Genomic DNA, 22,964 nt, shown 5'->3' with positions numbered 1-22,964 from the left:
TTTAGCTTTGTTTTTTCCTATAACCTAGGTATCTATCTATCTATATATTTCCTTTTGGCCACTTCTAGGTGAAAATGAACCAGTAATTTCAAGCCCTATTTTGAACCATCAGCTAAGATCATATATAATTCCCATTCTTTTTATTTCTGCCGACCTTCATATAAGCTGGAAAGAATGTTATACACTGCTCTTTTTAAGATGTTGATCAACTTTATTGTAGTATTTATTTCATTTTCTCCTTTATTTCACAGTGCTATGGAAGTTAACAGCGTGCTCTCCCACCTTCCTGTTTGCTATGTGGTCTATTTTGCTTTAGGATTACAATTCTTACTTTTAATTACTCTCATTTAAAGATGGGATATTTTTAGTGTTTCCTTTTTTTTAAGTTTTTATTTATTCATTAGAGAGAGAGTGAGGGAAAGATCACGAGGGCGTGGGGGTTTAGAGGAGGAATCCCAATGAGGGGCTTGAGGGGCTACATCCCATGACCCCATGCTCGAGCCCAGGACCCCGGGATCACGACCTGAGCTGGAGGCAGATGCTTAACTGGCTGAGCCACCCAGGCGCCCCAAATGTTGTTTCTTTTAATCTGAGAGATGATACTTTGTCCTTTGTCTATTTTTCTTCCTTCCTATATTTTCCCTGTGTCTAAAAGCACCTTTATTCAGTCACTTTTGTGGTTGCTGACGGATCCTTCTGTCCTTTGTTCCTTAGTTTTGTCTGCACTGGTAATGGCTCTAGCATTTCTACCACTAAATGCCAAAATCTCTTCAGCCATATTTAATTTTCAAGGGAACTTTAAGATGTTTCATTTGAACTCTAGTGAAAATTCTTTTTGCTTTTTAGAAGAATTTTAATTGCAACTTAGGCCTCTCTAGAATAGAAATGGTAGTGATTACATGAATGAAGAATACAGAATTGTTTATTTTATATTTTTAGTTTATTATTTTAATTCACTTGAAGACATTTTAATTAAAGAAACCTTAGTAGTTTAGAGTTACTGATACAAAGATGTTCTATTGCCAAATTGTTAGGGTTTTTCTTCCCAAGACTAAATCTTATTATTTACATTGCCTATTTCAGTATTAATTTTCATGATTTTTAAAAAATACGGATTTGTGTGAAATAACTACTAGGAATAACACAGATCATTTTACCTTTGTTTAGGATTTCAAATTTAATTTCCTCATTGGTTATTTTTTGAAAGAAATGAGGAGAACTTGATCATATGTTTAAATTGGTGTAATAAAAGGAACTTTACTATCCACTTACTTGAAGAAGGAACTATAAATTCTAAAACTGTGTGTGAATGTATTGTATCTGTATTGCACATCCAAATACATTCCATTTGAATGATGATACAGAGTTTGAAGTAAATATGGTTTGCTATATTTCCATAAATAGCAGTCAACTCTATCCTTTTGAATATAGAGAATATGGGCTTAGTAGGCTGCAATTTCATTTTCTGACTCTACTTCTTTGTAAAATACCACATAATTTATTTGGCCTCTTGTATCCAGATGTTGTAAAATTTGCTGATACTTTTTGGAAACAGCCATTATCTGGATTAATAAAGCCTATAGGTAATCAGCAATCTATGTCAGTTCTAGTTTCAACCTTTCCTTCTAAAATATACTATTTATTCACAATTTTTGGTAGGTATTACTATGGACTAACATAAGTTTTGTTTTCTTCCTCCCTTCCTTTCTATGACATCCCTAAATCCTCAAATCCTACTTAAAAGGCAGTAATGATATGGTCAGGATATTCATTAACTAAATAATTATCCTCAACTAATTTATAGTTGATTCAGAGAAAAATTTTGCAATTTTAAGAGGGTGTGGGGGTCAGTGTGAATGTCCTTGGCAAACACTTTGATGGAGTATAATGTCATCATCTTGGAACATTATCTCTTAGGCTTTTTTACCAAATGACCGTTATTGTAGTTCATTACTCAAAGAAACAATTAGAAATGAATACACGTATATTTTAGAGAATTTATAAAAATGAAAAGTAGAAAAAAATAGTCTATTATCACTTTTCCCAGAAATAACCAATAGTAAAATTTTAATGTAATTAATCTTAATGTTATTTTCCATTCATGGGGACTGTTCTTTTTTTTTAAATAAAATTGTGTATTTTGCATATTATCATGTATTCTTTTATTTTTTTCCTGTATTCTTTACCTTTTGCCTTTTTCATTAACTCTTAATAATCTCTCTCTTTTTTGGAAGATTTTATTTATTTATGTATTTGACCGAGAGAAAGACTGCGAGAGAGGGAACACAGCAGGGGGAGTGGGAGAGGGAGAAGCAGGCTTCCTGCTGAGCAGAGAGCCCGATATGGGCCTCAATCCCAGGACCCTGGGATCATGACCCGAGCCGAAGGCAGACGCTTAACAACTGAGCCATCCAGTCGCCCCTATCATTAACTCTTGAAGAGAGTATTTTCAGTGGCTGCATATTATTCTGTTCTAAGAATTTACCATAACTGGCATACCATTGTTTTGTTGAGGATGTTAATGTTTACTTTTTACTATTACATAACTTTACTACTTTGAATACTTCTTCTTGAATATTTTTGCAATCTTTAAATTTCTAATTGTTTAGAAGAGAACCTTCAAGATTTATCCATTTAAAGAAAATGAATACTTTTAATACTTTTGATTAAAATTAGTTTGCCTTCTGGAAAAGTTTATTTACATTTGCTCTTGCACCAAGAAACAAGAAAGTCCAGGGGGTTCAGTTTCACCATGTGTATCAAACATAGGATATAATAATGCCAACTCTGCCAAGTTGAAAATATTTTGTTAGTAAATATGTAATCATTTTTTATTGTTTCCCTAAGCAATTTTCTGAAACATTAGCTTTTGATTTTTTACAAATTTTTTTTTTAAAGAAATTTTTGCTTGAAAGGGAAATACCATGCAATTGAGATAATTGTTTTATAATCACAGTCTTTTGGCAATTTGGTGTTTGTAATTAAAATCTATTCCACTGTCTCCCACACCCTACATCCTCCTTGAAAGTAATGCTATAAAGCTAAGGTAAATTTGGGACACTACTGGTTAGTCTTGATTTCTGTTATATCTTTTTTATCGTCACTACTTTATTCAGAGACTGGAGTCAGGTAGAGGAGAATATGTGCTTTGTATCTGGATCCTTCTTTTGGCATGACCCTTAAAACTGATGGAATGAAACATAAATTGACTCAAGAATGCAAATGACTATTTCTGTTCTTAAGTGATCATATCTATTTAAAGAGACACCATATTTTTGTTGGAAGCAGATCCTGAGTCCATTGTAACTTCTGCTGAGACTGTAGGGTACCCCCATCATTGTTTTATCAGTTCTGAATCATGTCATACATACTTAATCTAATCTTGGGTCACCAATTCTAAATGGGTATCTATGGTAAAAGGCAATACTTATAAAGGACACTTAGCACTTCCTTAGCTCTTCAAAAATGATTGAAAAAATGTATACTCTATTCTCAGAAAAAGCATTAGTTATTAAGGATGGTTATTTTCTCTTGTGGCTTGAAACACCAGGAATCATATTGAAAGTTTCTGTAATTCTAGAATGAAGGATGTCAGGACAAGGACTTTCCTAATTTCCCTCCCTTGAAACCAAGTCCAGCAAAACTTGGCTTGGGAATCTGTCAACTATGTTATCATCCATACTGTACAAAGTTATAACCATACTAAGCAAGAGCATCCTTTTCAGTCATATAATAAAATACATTTTTTATATTCCTATTTCTAATGAATTAATTTAATAAATTTCTAACTTTATATAATGAAACACTTTTTTTAAGTGTTTCTAACTAAAACCTTATATTCTTTTTTTTTTTTTTTTAAGATTTTATTTATTTGACAGACAGCGAGAGGGGGAACACAAGCGGGGGATTGGGAGAGGGAGAAGCAGACTCCCCGCTGATGCGGGGCTTGATCCCAGGACCCTGGGAGCATGATCTGAGCTGAAGGCAGACCCCTAACGACTGAGCCACCCAGGTGCCCCTAAAACCTTATATTCTTAAGATCTTCTTTTCTTTACCTAAATCTCTCATGATTCCTACCCATTAAAAATATTTGCTGAATGAATTAGTATACTGCCTTATACTATTATTTGTGTTCATGTCTCTTATCCTCTGCTAACCTGCAAACTCCTTAAGAGCACAGACTATGGAACCAGGTCACCTAGGTTCAGTCAGATTTTCCACATAGTAGCTCTGTGACCTTGTACAAGTTCCTCAACTGTACTGTGGATCAGTTTCCTCATCTATATTTAAAAATTTTTTTTTTATTAAGTAGGCTCCACGCTCAGCATGGGGCTTGAATTTACAACTCTGAGATTAAGAGTTGCATGCTCTACGAACTGCGCCAGCCAGATGCTCCTTCCTCATCTATAAAATGCTGATGACAATAGTAATTTACCTCTTAGGGTTATTATAAAGTTAAAATAAGTTAAGGTACATAAAGAGTTTAGAATATTTTGGCATATAGTAAGAGCTATAGAAATGTTTGCAATTAGGGTCATTAATTTTTAAATTATCCTTAGCACAAAGCAAATGGTTTGTACCTAATGTGTAATTAGTATATAATTTTTGTAATGAATGTTACAGTCTTTTCAAGTCTTTTAGGCTTGTCCTTTATCTTATTTGTTTCATAATTAATTAAATACTAATTTTGAAACTAAAGAAATGCTGGAGTAGAGGTGGGAGATACTTCTAACATCTAATAGACTCACTTGAAACCAGTGGTAATATCAAGATTACATCAATTTAAGAAAACTAGTTTTTCTGACATCAACATTCATGGGTACCTATATAATTATTTTATAATTACCAGTTTGCCCCTTGGGATAACCTCCAGGCTTTTGTTTATTTTCAAAAGCAATGAAAATTTTAAAGTGCATGCAGCTATAGGGAAGTTGGTATTTATTATTAGCTTAATATTTTTGTTAGATTTATAGCCTGTTCTTCCCTTCCTCTCACCAATGCTTTTATTTTACAATTTAGTCTTCTCTCAAAAAGACTTAACATATCTATTTTTCCAATTTATTTGTTTTTATCTAAGAGATAGGCATTCCTCTCTGACTTAATAAACACTGTGTATAAAGCAGCAGATTGCATGCAACTAGGGAAGCTAAAGCACTGTAAAAAGCCAGTCTGCTTTCATTAAAGTGCAGAATGCATCTATAGTAAAATTTATTTATACCAGTGATTATCAGAATCATCTTGGGATCTTTCAAAAATATATATATATAACAGAACATCTATTATATAGTTAGATCCATGAAGCCCTATTTAAGGGGAGGAAGGATGGTAGGTGGAGACTTGTATTAAAAAGTCCTCCAGGCCTCCTTGGAAAATTATGTTACCACTGGAAAGAGATTTATTAGACATAGTAATCAAGAGGCATAAATGGTTCTCCAGCATCTGCTAATGAGGTAATGATTGTAATTATGAGTATCTAATATCTGTTAGATGTTGCTATTCCCTTACCCCCTTGGGAAGAGATACAAATAAAAATAATAAGATGTGGTCTTTTTCCTTTTCTTTAATTAAAAAAAAAAAGACCTTTAATTTATATTAACTTCCCACACTTCTAAGCTGTTTCTGATCCTGAATTCTTCAGTGAACACTGAGAAGACAACATAGGAGCTTCTTTTTCTTTCTTCTCTCCTTTCTTCATTTCTGTTTCTCTTTTTCCTTTTATCTTTCCTTTCCTTTCTTCTTTCCTCTAGCTGGATGGTTTATAACACTTTAGAAAATTTTCCTGACTGGAAGAGGGCCAATCTGAATGAACTCTTGTCTTGGGCGTGGAAGGAAAGAAGATGCTGAGCATGGACCCTGACTTCCAGGAAGACTGTGGCTCCCATCTCCTAAGTGCCCCACTCTTCCCTTAGCATCCAGGCTAGAGTGGGGTGGGGAAGTAGAAAAGAGAGGAGACAAGAAGGTGGTGGAAAACTGAAGCAAAGCTGTAATTTATTTCTTCTCTAAGTTAATTACATTAAGTGTAAATATTCCTTGACCTTAATATCCACTACTGTATGGGACAACCTCTGTGAAAACATTTGTTGCTTTAGATATTTTATGGTGAATATTGTAATGAAATCAACAAAATAACATTTAGTAGATCTGCCACTCAACATTTTAAATATATCATTATTGTCATTTTTCTATGTACTGTAATGGAATTTGACCTACATTAGAATGGTTCTCATAATTTTTCTCATTAAATATTTTTTTTGAAATAGTGTTGTCCTTCTGCAGTATGCCAATTTTGAAGCATAATATTGACAGAAATCTTTAAGCTACTTGGTTTTTGCTTTTATTTTTTATTTTACCTTGTGTGAGGGAAAAAAGAAATATATTAATTTGAGAGTGCATTCTGAATTATGCCATTAACCTATAAATAATTTTTCATTATTATCCCACCACACTTAAAATTGTCCAAAATATTTTGAGATGGGAAGGGATTTAACTTTGGTTTCTAAATGTTTATCTTTTGATAGTTCCTACTAAATTTCTTAGAAGTAGTAGAAGGCCGGAGAGTGAATACTGAATATCATTTCCTTGACATAAAAGTTTTTAATGAATACTACTTGAGTTGGTTTTGTATGCTGAGTATATGTATGAAAAATCATGATTATTATTTTCCAATTAAATAAAAACATAGTTAGTAATTACTTAAATCAGAATTAACCAAGGACAGCAACTGTTTAAGAGAAAAGTGTTTCCTGCTAATTCAAGCTTGCATCCTATCTGGGGAAAAGAAATATGTGTTTATATTTTACTTCACTAGTCTCACGGTAATCCCAGTTGTTCTCATGAAGTCTCTCTATTGATGTGATCCTTACAGCCTTTCAGATCTCTTACTCTCTCATTTCTTAAATCCCATTTTATGCAGCATTTTTCCAAATAAAGCTACAAAAATTGGTGTTGATATTTCTAGGATGGTAGAAAAGTTATTACTACTGAACATTGAAATAATTTGATTATGTAGATTAAAGAAAAGTCAATCTATTATAATTGCTGTAAAGAAGCTATTTAATTTGGGGCCTGGTTTTTTTTTTCTTTTAATTTAAGATTTTATTTATTTATTTGACAGAGACCAACACAGCGAGAGAGGGAACACAAGCAGGGGGAATGGGAGAGGGAGAAGCAGGCTTCCCGCAGAGCAGGGAGCCCAATGCGGGGCTCTGTCCCAGGACCCTGAGATCATGACCTGAGCCAAAGGCAGACGCTTAACAGCTGAGCCACCCAGGTGCCCCTTGGGGCCTTTTTTTACTCTAGATAAGAAGATTAATTTGGATGAAAATATAGATTCTTTATTTGAACTGGGATAACCAACCGAAAGGTAAAGATAAAGGCAGAAAATAAATCCGAATCATTTGGTTTAAATGACCAAAGTGTTTACGCATTGTTGAGAATTAAATAGACAGTTGATACTGCTTACGTTTGTCTTCAAGGTCTTTGACTTTGATGGAAGTTGGAATTTTAGGGATAGATTATATAGAAAGTAAATCTGACTTCAAGAGTCAGTTCCTTTTTGTTAATTTACTGTTTTAAATCCTAAGTATCCAGAGCTGTGGCTTTGTGGCACACCAAGTATATCTTTGTGAGTTGCTTCCCAGAGCTTGAGAGAGCAAAAGTAGTAATTGCCTTTGCTTTCAGTGGGTTTTTTTTGTTTGTTTGTTTGTTTTTATTTCTCACAACATTCCAAACATAGGTTTATTTTAGGAGACCCAAGAGTTTATCTTTTTATTTTTAAAAAATTGCTAAGAATTATTATATCTCTTATGGTTAATCAAGTAGTGTTATCACCTGATAGATAAAAAGTGAAATATTTTATTTCATGCCAGACTATCTAAATACTTTTGAAATATGTAGCTCAATATGTATAATTCTTATTTTTAGCAGCCAAGAATAATTTAGGTTTCACAAGTCATACTTATGTGCCCTTACTGTTTTTCACTAACCAACCAGATCTGTAATTCACATGATAATCCTTGATGTTTGTATTAATGGTAGACTATAGTGGTTCTAGTAAGTCCCAAATGTCAACTGATAAGAATGGATAATTGTTGTAGAGACTTACTGTGGGTATTTATATTTACAAGGAGGGTTTATGCCTCTCCCAATTAAAAAGTTAGCCTTGCCACTTCAAAATTCAATAGGAGTCTGTGTTTATGAGTAATATTTTCATTTCCTCAAAGTTTTGTTTTTTGTTTAAGACTTTTTAATTCTAAGCTTTTTACATTTCTCTGGATTTTTAAGATCTGACAATTGTGTTTTCCTTTACTAATAGAAAGGATGAATTACTGATGGCAAAACAAATTCTAGGATCCCATTATAGGGACCTTGCTGGTCTTTATGGGTAAGGGAAAGCCTGGTTACCCTGTAGAGTTTACATTCTCCATCCAAGTCCTCACCATGTTTAAAAATAGGTTTCAGTTTTTCTGTAATGAAGAAGTAGAATGAAGAAAACCACTTAATTTTGACCAGAGTTGAGATTGTTTTCTGTATGTTAGGGGCATTGCTTTTACTTATTTTTCCTTTTCCTTTTTATTCTCTGCTTTCCAAGCCATCATTTTAGGGACATGGAGAAAAAAATAACTTCTCAAGGGTAATAACTTGTTTGTTGGTTGGTTGGTTGGTTGCTTTTTGGCTTTTGTTTTTTTTGTTAGTTTTGTTTAAATCTCATATTAACTTTAAACTCCTCCATTTGATACAACCAATGGAGTGAAAGGGTTTTGTTTTTTGGTAATATTAATAAATTGTTTGAAGGTATATTTTTGCTGTTGACTGAGATTTATCAAAAACATAAGTTACATTTTAAGCTTGTGTATATCTTGTGTCTTTTTAGGTGTAAGGATTTGCATCAACCTGAGTTATTAAGAGTGAAACTCTTGGCTCAGAATAGATGTGAATCAACCCTTAGGAAGAGATTCTCTCACCTAGTTTAGGTGCCATGTTTCTTACTTTGTGATAGATAAGTGGCAATTACTTCTTTTTTTTAAAGATTTTATTTATTTATTTGACAGAGGGAACACAAGCAGGGGGGAGTGTTTGGGAGAGGGAGAAGCAGGCTTCCCGTGGAGCAGGGAGCCCGACGTGGGGCTCGATCCCAGGACCCTGGGATCATGACCTGAACCGAAGGCAGATGCTTAAAGACTGAGCCACCCAGGCACCCCCGCAATTACTTTTTAAAATAAGCATGAGGTTTTGGTTCTTTGCATGAACATTTGCATTTGAATTATTATGCAATTTTCTCTTATGCTTGCTAAAATATACAAGTTATATATCAAAAGACTCAAAACAAGTCAAAATAACTACAAGCTTCCTTCTCAGGCTGTAATATATAAAGTAATGCCTAACCAAGCAGAAACTTACCTTCAGCATTTGGACCCTCTAAATCCAGTTATATCTTATTCAGGAGACCAATGACTTTTTTTTTTTTTTAATCCCTTCATCATCTCTGCTTTAGAACGTTCTATTTTTCTCCACTAGTAAAGAACTTTTAGAAAACAGAGAATAGGGAAAATTTGCCCTGTAATAGTAGCACCTAAACAAAACCGCAGTTAATGTTCTGATGTCTGTCCTTCCAGTCTTCAGCCTGCATTTCTTATATAGTTTTACGTTATCAGTATGTTTTGTATTTCGTTTTTTACACTAACTACAGCTAAGCATTTCCTCTCCTTACATCATAATGTTAGTGTAAGGCATTTATATTTATTATGAATTAGTTTGTCTGTTATTATTAAACATTTAGGCTGCCTCTAAGTTTTTCATAGTTCTAAGTTTGCAATGTTTTGGGGCCTATTGTTTTTCCCCTTTTGTCTTGTAATATTATATTTATAATACAAAATCCTGTAAGTGGGGGAAAAACTGGATCAAAGGGTTCAGATTATTTTTTAGCTTTTGATATCTACTATTATTTTGATTTCCAAAAACAGCCCAGTTTTTACACTATAGTTTCTCCTTAGCATGCCAGCAGTGATTATCAGGGGTGGGAGGTGAAGGGACAAGGCAGTGAGGTGAGAAGAGGGAGATGAGGTAGGAGGTGTGTGTATTTTCATGTAGCACATTCTTTGAAATCTGATTGCTAGGTATACGCATTGGTTTTGTTGCTAGCTATGATACCTTTGGAAAATTCCTTATCCTTTCTGAGTCCACTTCCTCATTTTTGAAGTGGGTTAATACAAATATTTAATACCTCAAAGTGTTGTTAGGAAGCAAATGACATTATGCATATGAAACACTTATGCATGGTAAGTTTTCAGTAAATGGTAGCTACTACTAGTAACAAATTAATGTATAAAAGTTGGAAAATTAACATATTGAGCATCTATCCTGTCCTCCTGTCTTGCTCAGTATTTTGTGTAAATTCTGCAAATCTATTCCAGATATATTTCTAGGTAGAAGGAACAGCATGTGCAAAAGCTTAAGAATATGAAAGAGCCCTGTATGTCTGGAGCCTGCTAGGATATAACACGACTTGTGGGAGATGAAATGGGAGATGGTAGATTAAGAAGAGTGATTTTTTTTTTAAGGGTCATTCTGGACTTTGTTAAAAACCTTGAATCTTTATCTGTGCAACTATATAAAGTTAAGAAAAGTGATTGACTTCAACTTTTGATTTGTGGTTTTAGTTTAATTAACAACAACAACCAAAAAGATGTGGTAGGCAAGACTGCAAAGGCACTGGGGATAGGTTTTACTTTGGTCCAAGAATTTGGGAAATATATTTGAAGTTAAATTTGCAGTATCCACTGTTTTATTAGAGGGATGAAGACTCTAGGCTTACAGCAGTTAATTAGCTTTTTTTATTTAGGTAAGTCACCTAATATCTGAGTTTCATTTCCCTCTTCAGTTTGAAGGGGTTGTATATCAGACTTCTATTGCCAGTGGCTATATGTAAAACCAACTTATATGCTTATAGTAAGACCATATTGTTTACATGTATGTCCACTAATAAACTGAATCTTGTTTTATCCCATATATACAAACTCATGAAAACATTGTGTGAGAAACTCCCTGGTTTGCACTGTTTCTCTCTTAATTCAGCTTCTGAACTCACTTACAAATGGAATAACTGCCTCCAATTCTAGGATGTGCATTAGCTGTAAGGGAAGAACCCTTTTGCCAGTTAGACATATTGGCAAACTACAATCCCAGATGAGAAACTTTCTTGATGTTGAAAACATGGGGAAACAAGTTTTATAAAGGCAATTTTCTAAGAAAAATGGAATTTTCTTAAGCTAGAAATCCTTATTGAGCAAATTGTAACACCTCTCAAGGACTACACTTTTTTTTAAAGATTTTATTTATTTATTTGAAAGATTGAGAGAAAGAGGCAGATAGTGGGGGGAGGGGCCGAGGGAGAGGAGAGAGAGATCTCTGAGGAGACTCCACACCCAGCGTGGAGCCCTACATGGGGCTCAGTCTCACAAACCTGAGATCATGACCTGAGCTGAAGCCAAGAGTCAGATGCTTAACCTACTGAGCCACCCAGGTACCCCTCAAGGACTGTACTTCTAAAATATGAATGTTTTACATATAACAGTAGCAAGAAAAGAAATAATTCATTTTTTAAAAGCTCCCTCAAATTTGAACGTTTTTGTTCCCATATTCTTTTTTTAAAAAAGATTCATTTATTCATTTTAGAGAGAGAGAGAGAGCATGCACACAAGCATGGGAAGGGGCAGAGGGAGAGAATCCCAAGCAGACTCTCCACTGAGTGCAGAGCCCCACCCAGGGCTCAATCCCATGAGACCACGACCCAAGCTGAAACCAAGAGTTGGACACCCAACCGACTGAGCCACCCAGGCTCCCCTTTGTCCCCATATTCCTTACTAATTCACTCTTAATGTAATGTTTCTGATACTGTAATTACTACATTATGTTTTGCATTAATTTTGGCAACACTCTTATTGTCACAGGTTAAGAGAAAGTTACTGTATTTGAATTTATATTGCATTTTAATAACATCTGCTCTTATGTTCCTCTAATGAAAAGCTTCTGTTCTAATTACTTAATATTTTAAGGGATTATTATGTGATGGGAAAAATAAGAGACCAATGCTTTTTTCCCTTTCTGACATTGCTGTGAAGTTTTGATTGTGCAACTTAACCTATGTTTTAAAATGAAAGCATTGGTGCAGTAGCATTCTCATTTTTCTAACTGTATAACTGTAGTCTTGCATATTTGCATTAGTTAGCTCTGTTAACATTGAAATACTAACAGAAATGGTATTTCTTTGGGTTGGTAATTCTAACACTTCAGACTAGTACTTAGTTGATGTGATTAACTAGTTTTCCAGGACTGAATCCTTTTTCTAAAGCTCCTTGTTAAATCAAATATGTGTCTTAGTTAGAGTAGCAATTACCATAGTTGTTTACTCTTAATGGTCCTTTGGGGCTCTTTGATTTGTCTACTACAGAGTTCTTGGAATTCATGGAACCTACCCCACAAGGTTTTTTAGGATGTTCTTTGACCCACTAAAAACATATGAAAAAGTTTGTCATGTCCATGTGATTATTTTACTAGAGAGTTTATTGCTTTTATTAGATTCCTAAAGGGGATCAAAATATTAATGATTAAAAATTAGTGCTACAAAATGTAGTCTGGCAAGTTGACTTGATAGGACTGTGAAGTAAATTGTACTAGAATACCAATTACTAAAAATTATAAATGTTAATTTTCTGCTCTCACTTTGAATTTTACATTAATTCTTATATAGCTTGGCCGATTTAAAGATTTATTTATTTATTTATTTTTGCAAGAAGGAAAGGGAGAGAGAGAGAGAGGGAGCACGAGTGGGAGGGAACGGTAGAGGGAGAAGCATACTCCCAGCTGAGCAGGGAGCCTGATGCGGGACTTAATCCCAGGACCCTGGGATCATGACTTGAACCAAAGGCAGACACTTAACTGACTGAGCCACCCAGGCACCCTAGCTTGGCAGACTTAAAAGAAAAAAAATCACAGAATAAGTGTACAGAAGCTCTTTATTTTAATCCCTTCATTTTCTCCTCTACTTCTTCCAGTCTAGAGTCATATTAACTATTATTTTAAGAGAGTGAGAAACCTTAACCAAATCACTTTGCTTCTCTTTGCTTTCTCATCTTTTAAGAAAGGAAGCAACACCAGATTTACTGCCTCACAGTGCTGTCGTAAAACTCAAATGACATTTTTGGCTGTGAATAAGCATTTTAACCAACATCCTGTGACATTCACACAAAATACATCTGTCATATAAAGAACAGACCAATTATGTGAAGAATTCTGCACTAATTTGTTAATACATAGTTAAGAAACTAGTTAAGAACTAGAACAAATAATGCTAAAATTTGTATGGAATCACAAAAGACCCCTATTAGCCAAAGTAGTCTTGAGAAGGAAGAACAAAGCTAGAGGTATCACTATCCCAGATTTCAAGATAAAATATAAAAATGTATTAATCAAAACAATGTGGTACTGGCACAAAAATAGACACATAGAGCAATGAAACAGAATAGAGGGCCAGGAAATAAACCCACGATTATATGGCCAGTTAATCCATGACAAAGGAGGCAAAAATATACAGTTGGAAAAAGATGGTCTTTTCAACAAATGGCATTGGGAAAACTGGACAGCTACGTGCAAAAGAATGAAATGGACCACTTTCTTATACCATACACAAAAATAAACTCAAAATGGATTAAAGACCTACATGTGAGACCTGAAACCATAAAACTCCTAGAAGAAAACATAGGGAATAATTTCTTTGACATCAGCCATAGAAACATTTTTCTATGGCAAGGGAAACAAAAGCCAAAATAAACTATTGGGACTGCATCAAACTAAAAAGTTTTTGCACAGCAAAGGAAACCATCAACAAAACGACAAGGCACCCTACTGAATGGGAGAAGGTATTTGCAAATGATATATCTGATAAAGGGTTAAAAAGCCAATATATATAAAGAATTTCTACAACTCAACACCCCAAAAATAAATAATCTGATTTTAAAATAGACAAATGACCTGAATAGACATTTTTCCAAAGAAGACAAACAGATGGCCAATAGACACATGAAGAGATGCTCAATATCACTCATCATCATGGAAATGCAAATCAAAACTACAATGAGATACCACTTTTCACCTGTCAGAATGGCTAGAATAAAAAAGACAAGAAATAACAAGTGTTCGTGGAGGAACCTTTGTGCACTGTTAGTGGGAATATAAATTGGTGCAGCCACTGTGGAAAACAGTATGGAGGTTTCTCAAAAAATTGAAAATAGAATTACTGTATGATCCAGTAATTCCACTACTATTTACCCAAAGAAAACACAAACACTAAATCAGAAAGATACATACTCCTATGTTTTTACTGCGGCATTATTATAATAGCCAAGATATGGAAGCAACTCAAATATCCATCAATAGATGATTGGGTAAAGAAGATATAGTATACATACATGATGAAATATTACTCGGCCATAAAAAAGAATGAGATCTTATCATTTGCAGCAACATGGATGGACCTAGAGGGTATAATGCTAAGTGGAATAAGTCAAAAAGACAAATACCATGATTCCACTTGTGGAATTTAAGAAACAAAACAAGCAAAGAACAAAAGAGAAACAGAAAAACAGACTCGTAAATACAGAGAACAAACTGGAAGTTGCCAGAGGTGAAGTGGGTAGGGGGACAGGTGAAATACATAAAGAGCATTAAAAATATGTATATTATGATGATCAGTAAATAATGTATAGACTTGTTGAATCATTATATTGTACATTTGAAACTAACACTGTATGTTAACTGTACTTCAGTTTAAAAATTTTAAAATCTCATTTTCTATTTTAACAAAATACACATAAAAAAGAAAAAATAACTCCATAAAAATTGCTAATAATCTGCACATAATCTCACAAGTAAAGAGGAAGAGCAGGTCAGTAAGATTATAAAAACACCTTTTTCCCATCTAAGAATAGTAAATCTGTTTATTAAAAGAAGTTTCAATTGGGCTTACGTATCTCAGCCCGCTTATTAAAACGTTTTATGGGGTATGCCAAGAGTTATTAATATAACTTTGAATAAATATAAAACATGTTTTACTTTTTTTTTTTCATATTTTACTTTTAGCATGAGCTTTATAGGAAGAATTGTTTAGAGTAAAATATTCCTAATTTGAAATAAAAAGACTGCATCCATAATGTGTTTACTCTTTCTCACAGTTCGTTGATAATCAGTATGCCTGGTGGTGGGTCCTGAAAGTGTTGATAGGGAATATAAAAGAGGAATGTGAAATAGAATTTTCATGTTCTATGGGTAAAAACAGAAGATTCTTACTTGGGAAACTTAGTGAGTCAGTTGTTAAGAAAATAGAGTATACATTTTACACGAGTAGTTACACATGTTAATTTTCAATAAGGTTCTTTTTGTTGTTTTTTTAGTGTGCAAGGTTCAGTTTCCATCCCTCTCAAAACAATAGGAAAACATAGTTTCATTTTACTGTTTGTCATTGGGTGTTTTTACCTCATAGTGAAGGCTATATATAAAAATTTTTTAAATCTTTACCCTTTTAAAATTTGGAAGACATGTTTATTAAGTAGACTATAAGTTAAGGACCAGCATAATATTCTTTTGGTATCTAGTGTTTTCTTCCTCATATATTCTAAAGTGATTCAAATGTAGTATCTCAGATAATAAGATGAATTTTTCTCATTTGTGTAAGTATATCTCAGTTCTGACCTGAGACCTCTAGGTTTTTCCCATCAAAGATTTGTCTTGAATAGATTATTCCACCTGACAGGGAATTCTAGGCAAAAGTTTTGTGTTTGTTTTCTCTTTAAATATTGTGGGTGACAAATGTGAGTGAATTGATTACAATTTGAATTTGAGGTCCTGGAAGTAAGAGGTTATTATATTAATTTGACTTGCTAGTTCTTTTTCCCCACTTTATCACTGTTCAAAATATATATGGTATTTTGTGTTGAAGTGTTATCTTGAGCAATAATTATACTTTGTAAAATAACTGACTCACCAGTATAAATTTAAACTCACATTTTTAGGGAAGTAGAACTGTTTGTTTTTTTTTCTCCGAACATGCATGGGTATACATATATGTACACATTCATAATTTTTTCAAAAACCATTCAGATCCATTCATTACAAGGAGTAGTGTTCACCTTTGCCAAAGCACATAATGTCTTACCACATAACTTTATTTACTCTTCCATTCTTTCTCTCTTTGAAAGTGTGTTTTTGAAATATTCTGGAGCATCAGCATGTCAGTAAAAAGAGTAATAGGTAATTGCTATTCACTCTAGCTTTGTTGTGACTTCCACGGAAGAATCAACTTCAGCATCTGTACAGAAGGAAGTTTTAATGGTCATTAGCCTAGCATTTGAAATAAAATGTTAATGAACAAAGGGTATATAACAACTTTTCTTTAATGCATTCCCCTGCCTATTTACCACCTGTTTCCACCACTTCTGAAAAAGTACATCCAAAAGGAACATGTACTTAAACTGTTCCTTTAATTTTTAATTTTCATCCAGGTCACAAATTTTAAAATTTCTCTTGATATTTTCTGTTTGGCCTTAATATCCAAATTTGGTTTCTAGTTTAATTTTGTTGTGGTCTGAGGAATGAATATATGGCTTCTACTTTTGGGGGTTTAAAATTAGTTTCATGGTTTCAAATAGTTCCATGTGCATTTGACAAGAATCTGAATTCTGCTTTTGTTAGGTAGACTGTTCTGTAAATGTTAATTAGGTCAACTTTGTTGATAGTGTTTTGCAATTTTTATATAATCTTGCTAATTTTCTGTCTAGTTCTATCAGTTATAGAGTGGCAATTTTGAAATCTTCAGGTATAAATTGTTCAGTTTTCTATTTCTCTTTTCAATTCTGTCAGGTTTTGATTTATGTAATTTTGTGTTGTGTCCCATATATAATTATTATAGCCTGTGATGTGTATTGATTCTTTTATCATTATGAAATTTTCCTTTTTGTCTGTTGTCATATTTTGGGTTATAAGGTCTATTTTGTCTGATATTAATATAGCCACTCTAGCTTTCTTTCAGTTACAGCTTCTTTGGTATATCATATTAATACCTTTCAATATCAATCTATTTATGTCTGAATGTAAGGTATAGATGGCATATAGTTGAATGTTCTTTTGTTATTCAGTTTTACAATCTCTACTTTTTGATTGGGTGTTTAAATTATTTAATGTATTGATCTGGTTTGATTTACAGATAGTCCCAACATCTGTGTCATACCTGAATCTAGTTTAATGATTGTCTCATCAGATTGTTTTTTCCTGAATGCCTTGTAATTTTTGGTTAAAAGCCATACATATTGTATGGGACAGTAGATACTGAAGGAAATATTTTTTTTGCTTGTATGAGCATGCTTTTCATTCTGCCATTCCATTATGGGGGCTGTGTTAATGTTGTCATGATTTAGTTTTTTTTTTTTTTTTAAGTTTGTTCTTGCTATGATTACCCTCATTGGACCATATTCTAGTAATACTTTGTGTTTAGAGTCTTGGCTGCTTTGCCAGAGGATTTTTCTCATTGTGTTCTCTGTTGGGTTTTCAGCCTGCCCTTTGCACTGCTTCCCAGAACAAATCTGTCTCTTGTAGCAATCCTTGCTATATTCCTTGTTTATGTGGTGGGGGTGGTTATGAGAGGAGGGATGTTCTTTGAAGTTTTGATTAATCCTCATTCCAAGTCTGGTCCTGTGAACCTAGGTCTTGGGCGTGTGGACTTCACAATCATTTCTTCCCATCTTCCAAATGAAATGCTGGACCTAGCATATGTTCCTGCCTTTCCCCCAAGAGTAAAACATTTTGTTTCCTGTTCTTCTCCCTCAACTGCAGTAATTTCTACCAGTGCCCTCAGACTATAAGCCCCTCCACCCCCTTACCCCCAGCCCTTTCCTCTACAGACTAATCCTTTTGTTCTTTAGAGGACATAGTAGGTGTGCATCTGCATGGTTTTAGGAAATGGTTGTTCTCTTCCTCCAGCCAATACCACATGAGAAGTTTTCTGAAGATTCTCTCCATTCTTCCCTGGTGGGGATCATACAAGCAAAGTTTGGAAGAACATGCTACTCTCCCACCCCCAATGTTTATAGTTGCAGGGGCCTCACACTTCCACGCTAGCCACCGTATAACCTTTTGTTAAACATGAACTTAAAATTCCTACTGACTTATCCAGCTATTTCTGTTTCAGGTAAGCAAATACTCTGGCGTTCTCTCTCCTGCAGGTACCAGTTTCTTCTGGTTTTTAGATTGTTTCGCCTGCGACACAGGCAGGTTCAAGAAATGTCATTAATTAGCAGTTGTTCAGCTTTTTTTCTTGTTATCATAGGGGCATTGCTCTTTCCAGCTTTCTCCATTTCTAAGCTGAACTATGGTTTTCAGTACTTGTATTACTTCTACAGATAGAAGGGTTCTTAACAATCACTTTTAATTATCTTAGACTTACTTCCTGCTATTTAAATTTGTGTATTGTCAGCATATTTCAGAACTCTATTAATAGTAATAGGTTTTTTATTTCTTACATTTTAGGGATAATTATCTTTTGCAAAATATGGTTTATATGTTCATCTGTAACCCACCCCTCCCCTGCCATACCACATGTAATCATTTAGTTTAGTGACAAAAGTACTCTCAATTACAAAAGATAATTCAGTATCTGAATTGGTAGTAGCAATGAAATCATCTATTTGAAATTTGTTTGCTAATGAAAGTCTCAAGACCTATTTAGCCAGGGACAAGAATTTTTGAAGTGTGAGGAAAGTATTTATGGTATCTAGAAGTTATAATGTAATATCTTAACCCATTAGGATTTTTAATTATTGAGTCTCAAATAAGGAAATTTTCTATAAAGTTTGCCAGACTTTTTATATGTAACTGACAGTTGTGAAGACACATTTATGCCAATTTGGTATTCTACTTATGAACCAAGGGGATTTCTATAGAAATTCAGACAATACAGATTATTGCTATGATTTACTACAACATGGAAAATACTGGATTAATTTTTTAAAATTTTATTAAATACAATCCTATTCTTCGGTATTCTTTTTTTAAGATTTTATTTATTTGAGAGAGAGAGAGCACAAGCTGGGGGTGGGAGAGGGACAGAAGGAGGGGGAGAAACAGACTCTCTGCTGAGCAGGGAGCCTTGGGGGGGCTCCATCCCAGGACCCTGAGATCATGACCAGAGCTGAAGGCAGATGCTTAACCAGCTGAGCCACCCAGGCACCCCTATTCTTGAGTATTCTATAAATTTAAAATCAAATCTATTTAAGTACAAAGTTTTGACCATTAAAGAATGGAATCTTAGAAATTTTAGAAATCTGTTCTCATATTCCTTTTAATCTTGAATCCATCCTCTGTTTTGTCCCCTGCTACTCTGCCACTTACCCCTCCTAGTTCAGGCCTTCATCAACCCTGGCCATCACCTAGTAGTCCCAGGCTAATTTACCTGTGCTGTTTAAAATGCTCTGTCATGTCCTAATGGTTACAGAATAAAATCTAAGCTTTTTTATGTGACATTTAGCACCCTCTATTTAACACCTACTTCTTCATCATGATCACCTACCACTTGCATAGGCACATTTTACACTCCAGCAACACTGAACTGATTGAAGACCCTCAAATACCACATCATAGTTTGTTTGTTTACGCTTGTGCCTTTGACCTTGCTGCTCACTATGCCCAGATACGCTTTTCTGGACTTCTTTGTGTTACATATTGTAATGTCATTAGACAGGAAGTCCTTTAAGTACAGTGCTGAGTTTTGTAGCCACAGAAGTAGTAGAGTATTCATTGGGTAGATGATGACTACCATTAGATTCCTTACATTTTGCCCAGTGTAGAAAAGAATTGTATCACATTTCTAATGGGGTATCCTTCAAACATTTTGAATACTTCTGGTGGCCAGGAATTCCTGCTTCACAAGAAAGTCCATTATATTTTTCTGTAACTCCAAGTCTTACAAACTTGTCCCATAAGAACAGCTCCTACTTCTTCCCATCACCTCATAAACAATAAATATTTAAAAATGTGTAATGTTAAGACCTTGTAACTCCAAATGCAGTAAAAGTCAACATCTGAATTTTCATTGTGTTAACTCACTCTTTCCCTCAGTCTTACTTGAATCCTTTGCAGGTATATAATGTCACTTGAAAATAGAAGTGAAGAGTTCAAAACTGCATTCTGTGAAGTTGTGCTGATGTCGTGTATTTTCCTTTGTTATGGACTAGTTTAAAATACTGAAATGGGAGGATGAAAGAAAAGAGAATAGTATATTTACTTACTAGTACCTGTAAACCACACTAGTATAGGTAACAACCTAGTTCTCAGTTTCCCATTTTATTGTATTTATTTTAAATTCTCATAGATGTCCATTTGTGAGGTGAAATTTTCTACTAAATTTCGGTGAGCCACTTCTGTATTTCAAATTCCATTACTGAATATAATATTTTTAACTAAATAAACTTATATAGATTATGTAAAAAAGTATTAAATAAGCTTTAAATATGTAATCATTTTCATTGAACTCAAAAGCCTCATTAGGTTAAAAACTCTTGTCCTGTTCATCTTGGTCTTATCTTGGCCTTGCATGGGATCTGGAAAATAGGCACCCAGTAATTTTGTTTTTTTCAATTAACAAGTAAATCTTTCCACTTCCATCTCACCAACCCCTTGCCCAATAGCAGAAAAATGCAGACTTCTCCTTTCTCTGAATTCAACAGTTTGCACTGTCTATACTAGTGTTTTTTCAAAGTATGGTCCTACTGATTATCTACTTTAGAATTATTAATTTCCTGGGATTTGTATTAAAAATGCAAGTTTCTAAACCTCAGACTTACTAAGTTATAGTATCAAAGAAGGTGAGACCCAGGAACCTCTGTGGTGGTGGTGGTGTTTCTTTATGGAATGCATAATTCTCTTCTTTCTTTTTATTAAATAGCCTAAAATTACATGGGAGAAACAATGATCCCATCCCCAACACATCCGGTCTTAATCCCACCTGTGGAAATTTGTAGTGATCCAATAACGTATCCATCAGGGAAGGGGGAAAACAGGTGTTTCCAGCAGTGGCCACCACAGACCTGTTCTTCATTTCACAGGAGTAATTAGGTATTATTATCTCAAACCCTTCCAAGAGCCACATTAGGAGTCTCTCTAGGTCCCCGTGGAAGTTGGTCACTTTGGAATATGTTGTAAAGACCAACTCTAAGGACAACATTGGATAATAGGCTGTGATTCTTTCTGATCTCCTCAGTAGAACAAATAAAAGCTAGAGCGTTCTTGTAGTACTTGTAGTAAATCAGGATCTTAAAGCTGGAGTCAAAGATCTGTCTCCCAAAAGGTAGCATGTCCTGATGTTTAATCAGCCAAATTTGACAAAACCTTTACTAATTTATTATAAAGGAATACAACTCAGGGAAAGCCAGGGAAAGATGCACAGGGACGGGGGCCGCCGCTGCTGGTGGGGGTGGCGGCAGTGGCGGAGCACAGAGCTCTCATGCCTGTTCTGGGCAAGTCGTCTTCCTATCACCTGGATGACTTCACCAGCCTGGAAGCTCCAGAGTCTTTGTTTTTAACACACTGCTCATGGATTCATAAGTAATAAAGTACTATAAAGTATCAGTTGTTGAGCTTTTTTTTTTCTTCTTATATTTGCTTTGTAAGTATTTGCTGAATTAACAAATTTCATCTAACTGAATTTTCAAAGACTCTAAATGGCCACAAAAAGAAGTGAGATCTGTTTTAAAGATTTTATTATTTATTTATTTGAGAGAGAGAGAGAGAGAGAGCGCGTGTGAGTGAGGGGGTGGGGCAGAGAGGGAGAAGGAGAGAATCTCAGACAGACTCCATGTTCAGCGCAGAGCCCTACATGGGGCTCAATCTCACAACCCTGAGATCATGACCTGAGCCAAAATCAAGAGTCTGAAGCTTGACGGACTGAGCCATCCAGACGCCCTACTGTGAGGTCAGTTTAAATCAGTCATTGAGCTCAGGAATTTATTCTGTACAACCGAAAAATTTGTTATGAAATGCTATTCCTTTGATTTTTCTATTCAACTTTTAAAATACTAATATCCTTATTTTCTTTTGGCTGTACCTTCTTCCAAGTCATTAAATTTAAAAATTTCTGTATTGCCTGTCCTCCCTTTCCCATTTACTTAAATCCTCTCATCGTTTCCCAGCTCAGTCCCTACTTTTTTGTTCCCCTGTCCTTGGTTTCTGGTTTTTAACAGTTACTGATGCACCTATACAATGCATTTTACCAGCTGCCATCCAAGTATATTCTTCTCTAATTGTACTTCATTTAATGTTGCCCCTGTTATATTCCTTGCTTCTACTTTGAGAGCAAAAAAAATTACAATACCATTAGCTGCCATAATAAAATCTATTTAGTTTTTTAGGAAAGTTAAGAATAAATTTTTAAAAAAATTCTTTTATTGTTATGTTAATCACATTCATTACATCATTAGTTTTAGATGTAGTGTTCCATGATTCATTGTTTGTGCATAACATCCACTACTCCATGCAGAACATGCCCTCTTTAATACCCATCACCAGGCTAACCCATCCTCCCACCCCCCTCCCCTCTAGAACCCTCAGTTTGTTTTTCAGAGTCCATCGTCTCTCATGGTTCGTCTCCCCCTCTGATTTCTCCCACTTCATTCTTCCCCTCCTGCTATCTTCTTTTTTTTTTTTTCTTAACATATATTGCATTATTTGTTTCAGAGGTACAGATCTGTGATTCAACAGTCTTGCACAATTCACAGCACTCACCGTAGCACATACCCTCCCCAGTGTCTATCACCCAGCCACCCCATCCCTCCCACCCCACCTCCCACTCCAGCAACCCTCAGTTTGTTTCCTGAGATTTAGAATTCCTCATATCAGGGAGGTCATATGATACATGTCTTTCTCTG

General features: G+C 34.6%; 1 protein-coding gene across 6 annotated transcripts in view; it reads left to right on the top strand.

The window, feature by feature from the left end:
• Positions 1-22,964, top strand: part of COP1 (COP1 E3 ubiquitin ligase) — a 240,103-nt gene that overhangs the window by 203,785 nt on the left and 13,354 nt on the right. The window contains exon 19 of one of the 6 annotated variants that reach the window (XM_081824645.1): positions 5,748-6,259. The exons of the other annotated variants lie outside the window; for them this stretch is intronic. Coding sequence (XP_081680771.1) covers positions 5,748-5,762 — 15 coding nt within the window. The 3' untranslated portion in view covers positions 5,763-6,259. Of the gene's footprint in view, positions 1-5,747; positions 6,260-22,964 lie in introns of those variants that run through there. 6 annotated transcript variants of the gene reach the window in all.

This window comes from Leptonychotes weddellii, chromosome 6 (assembly GCF_054177405.1).
Source record: "Leptonychotes weddellii isolate Sample4059 chromosome 6, ASM5417740v2, whole genome shotgun sequence".
In the NCBI taxonomy this organism is placed as follows: Eukaryota; Metazoa; Chordata; class Mammalia; order Carnivora; family Phocidae; genus Leptonychotes; species Leptonychotes weddellii.
Note: the sequence above shows the minus strand (reverse complement) of the source record. Positions and strands in the feature narration are given on the sequence as shown.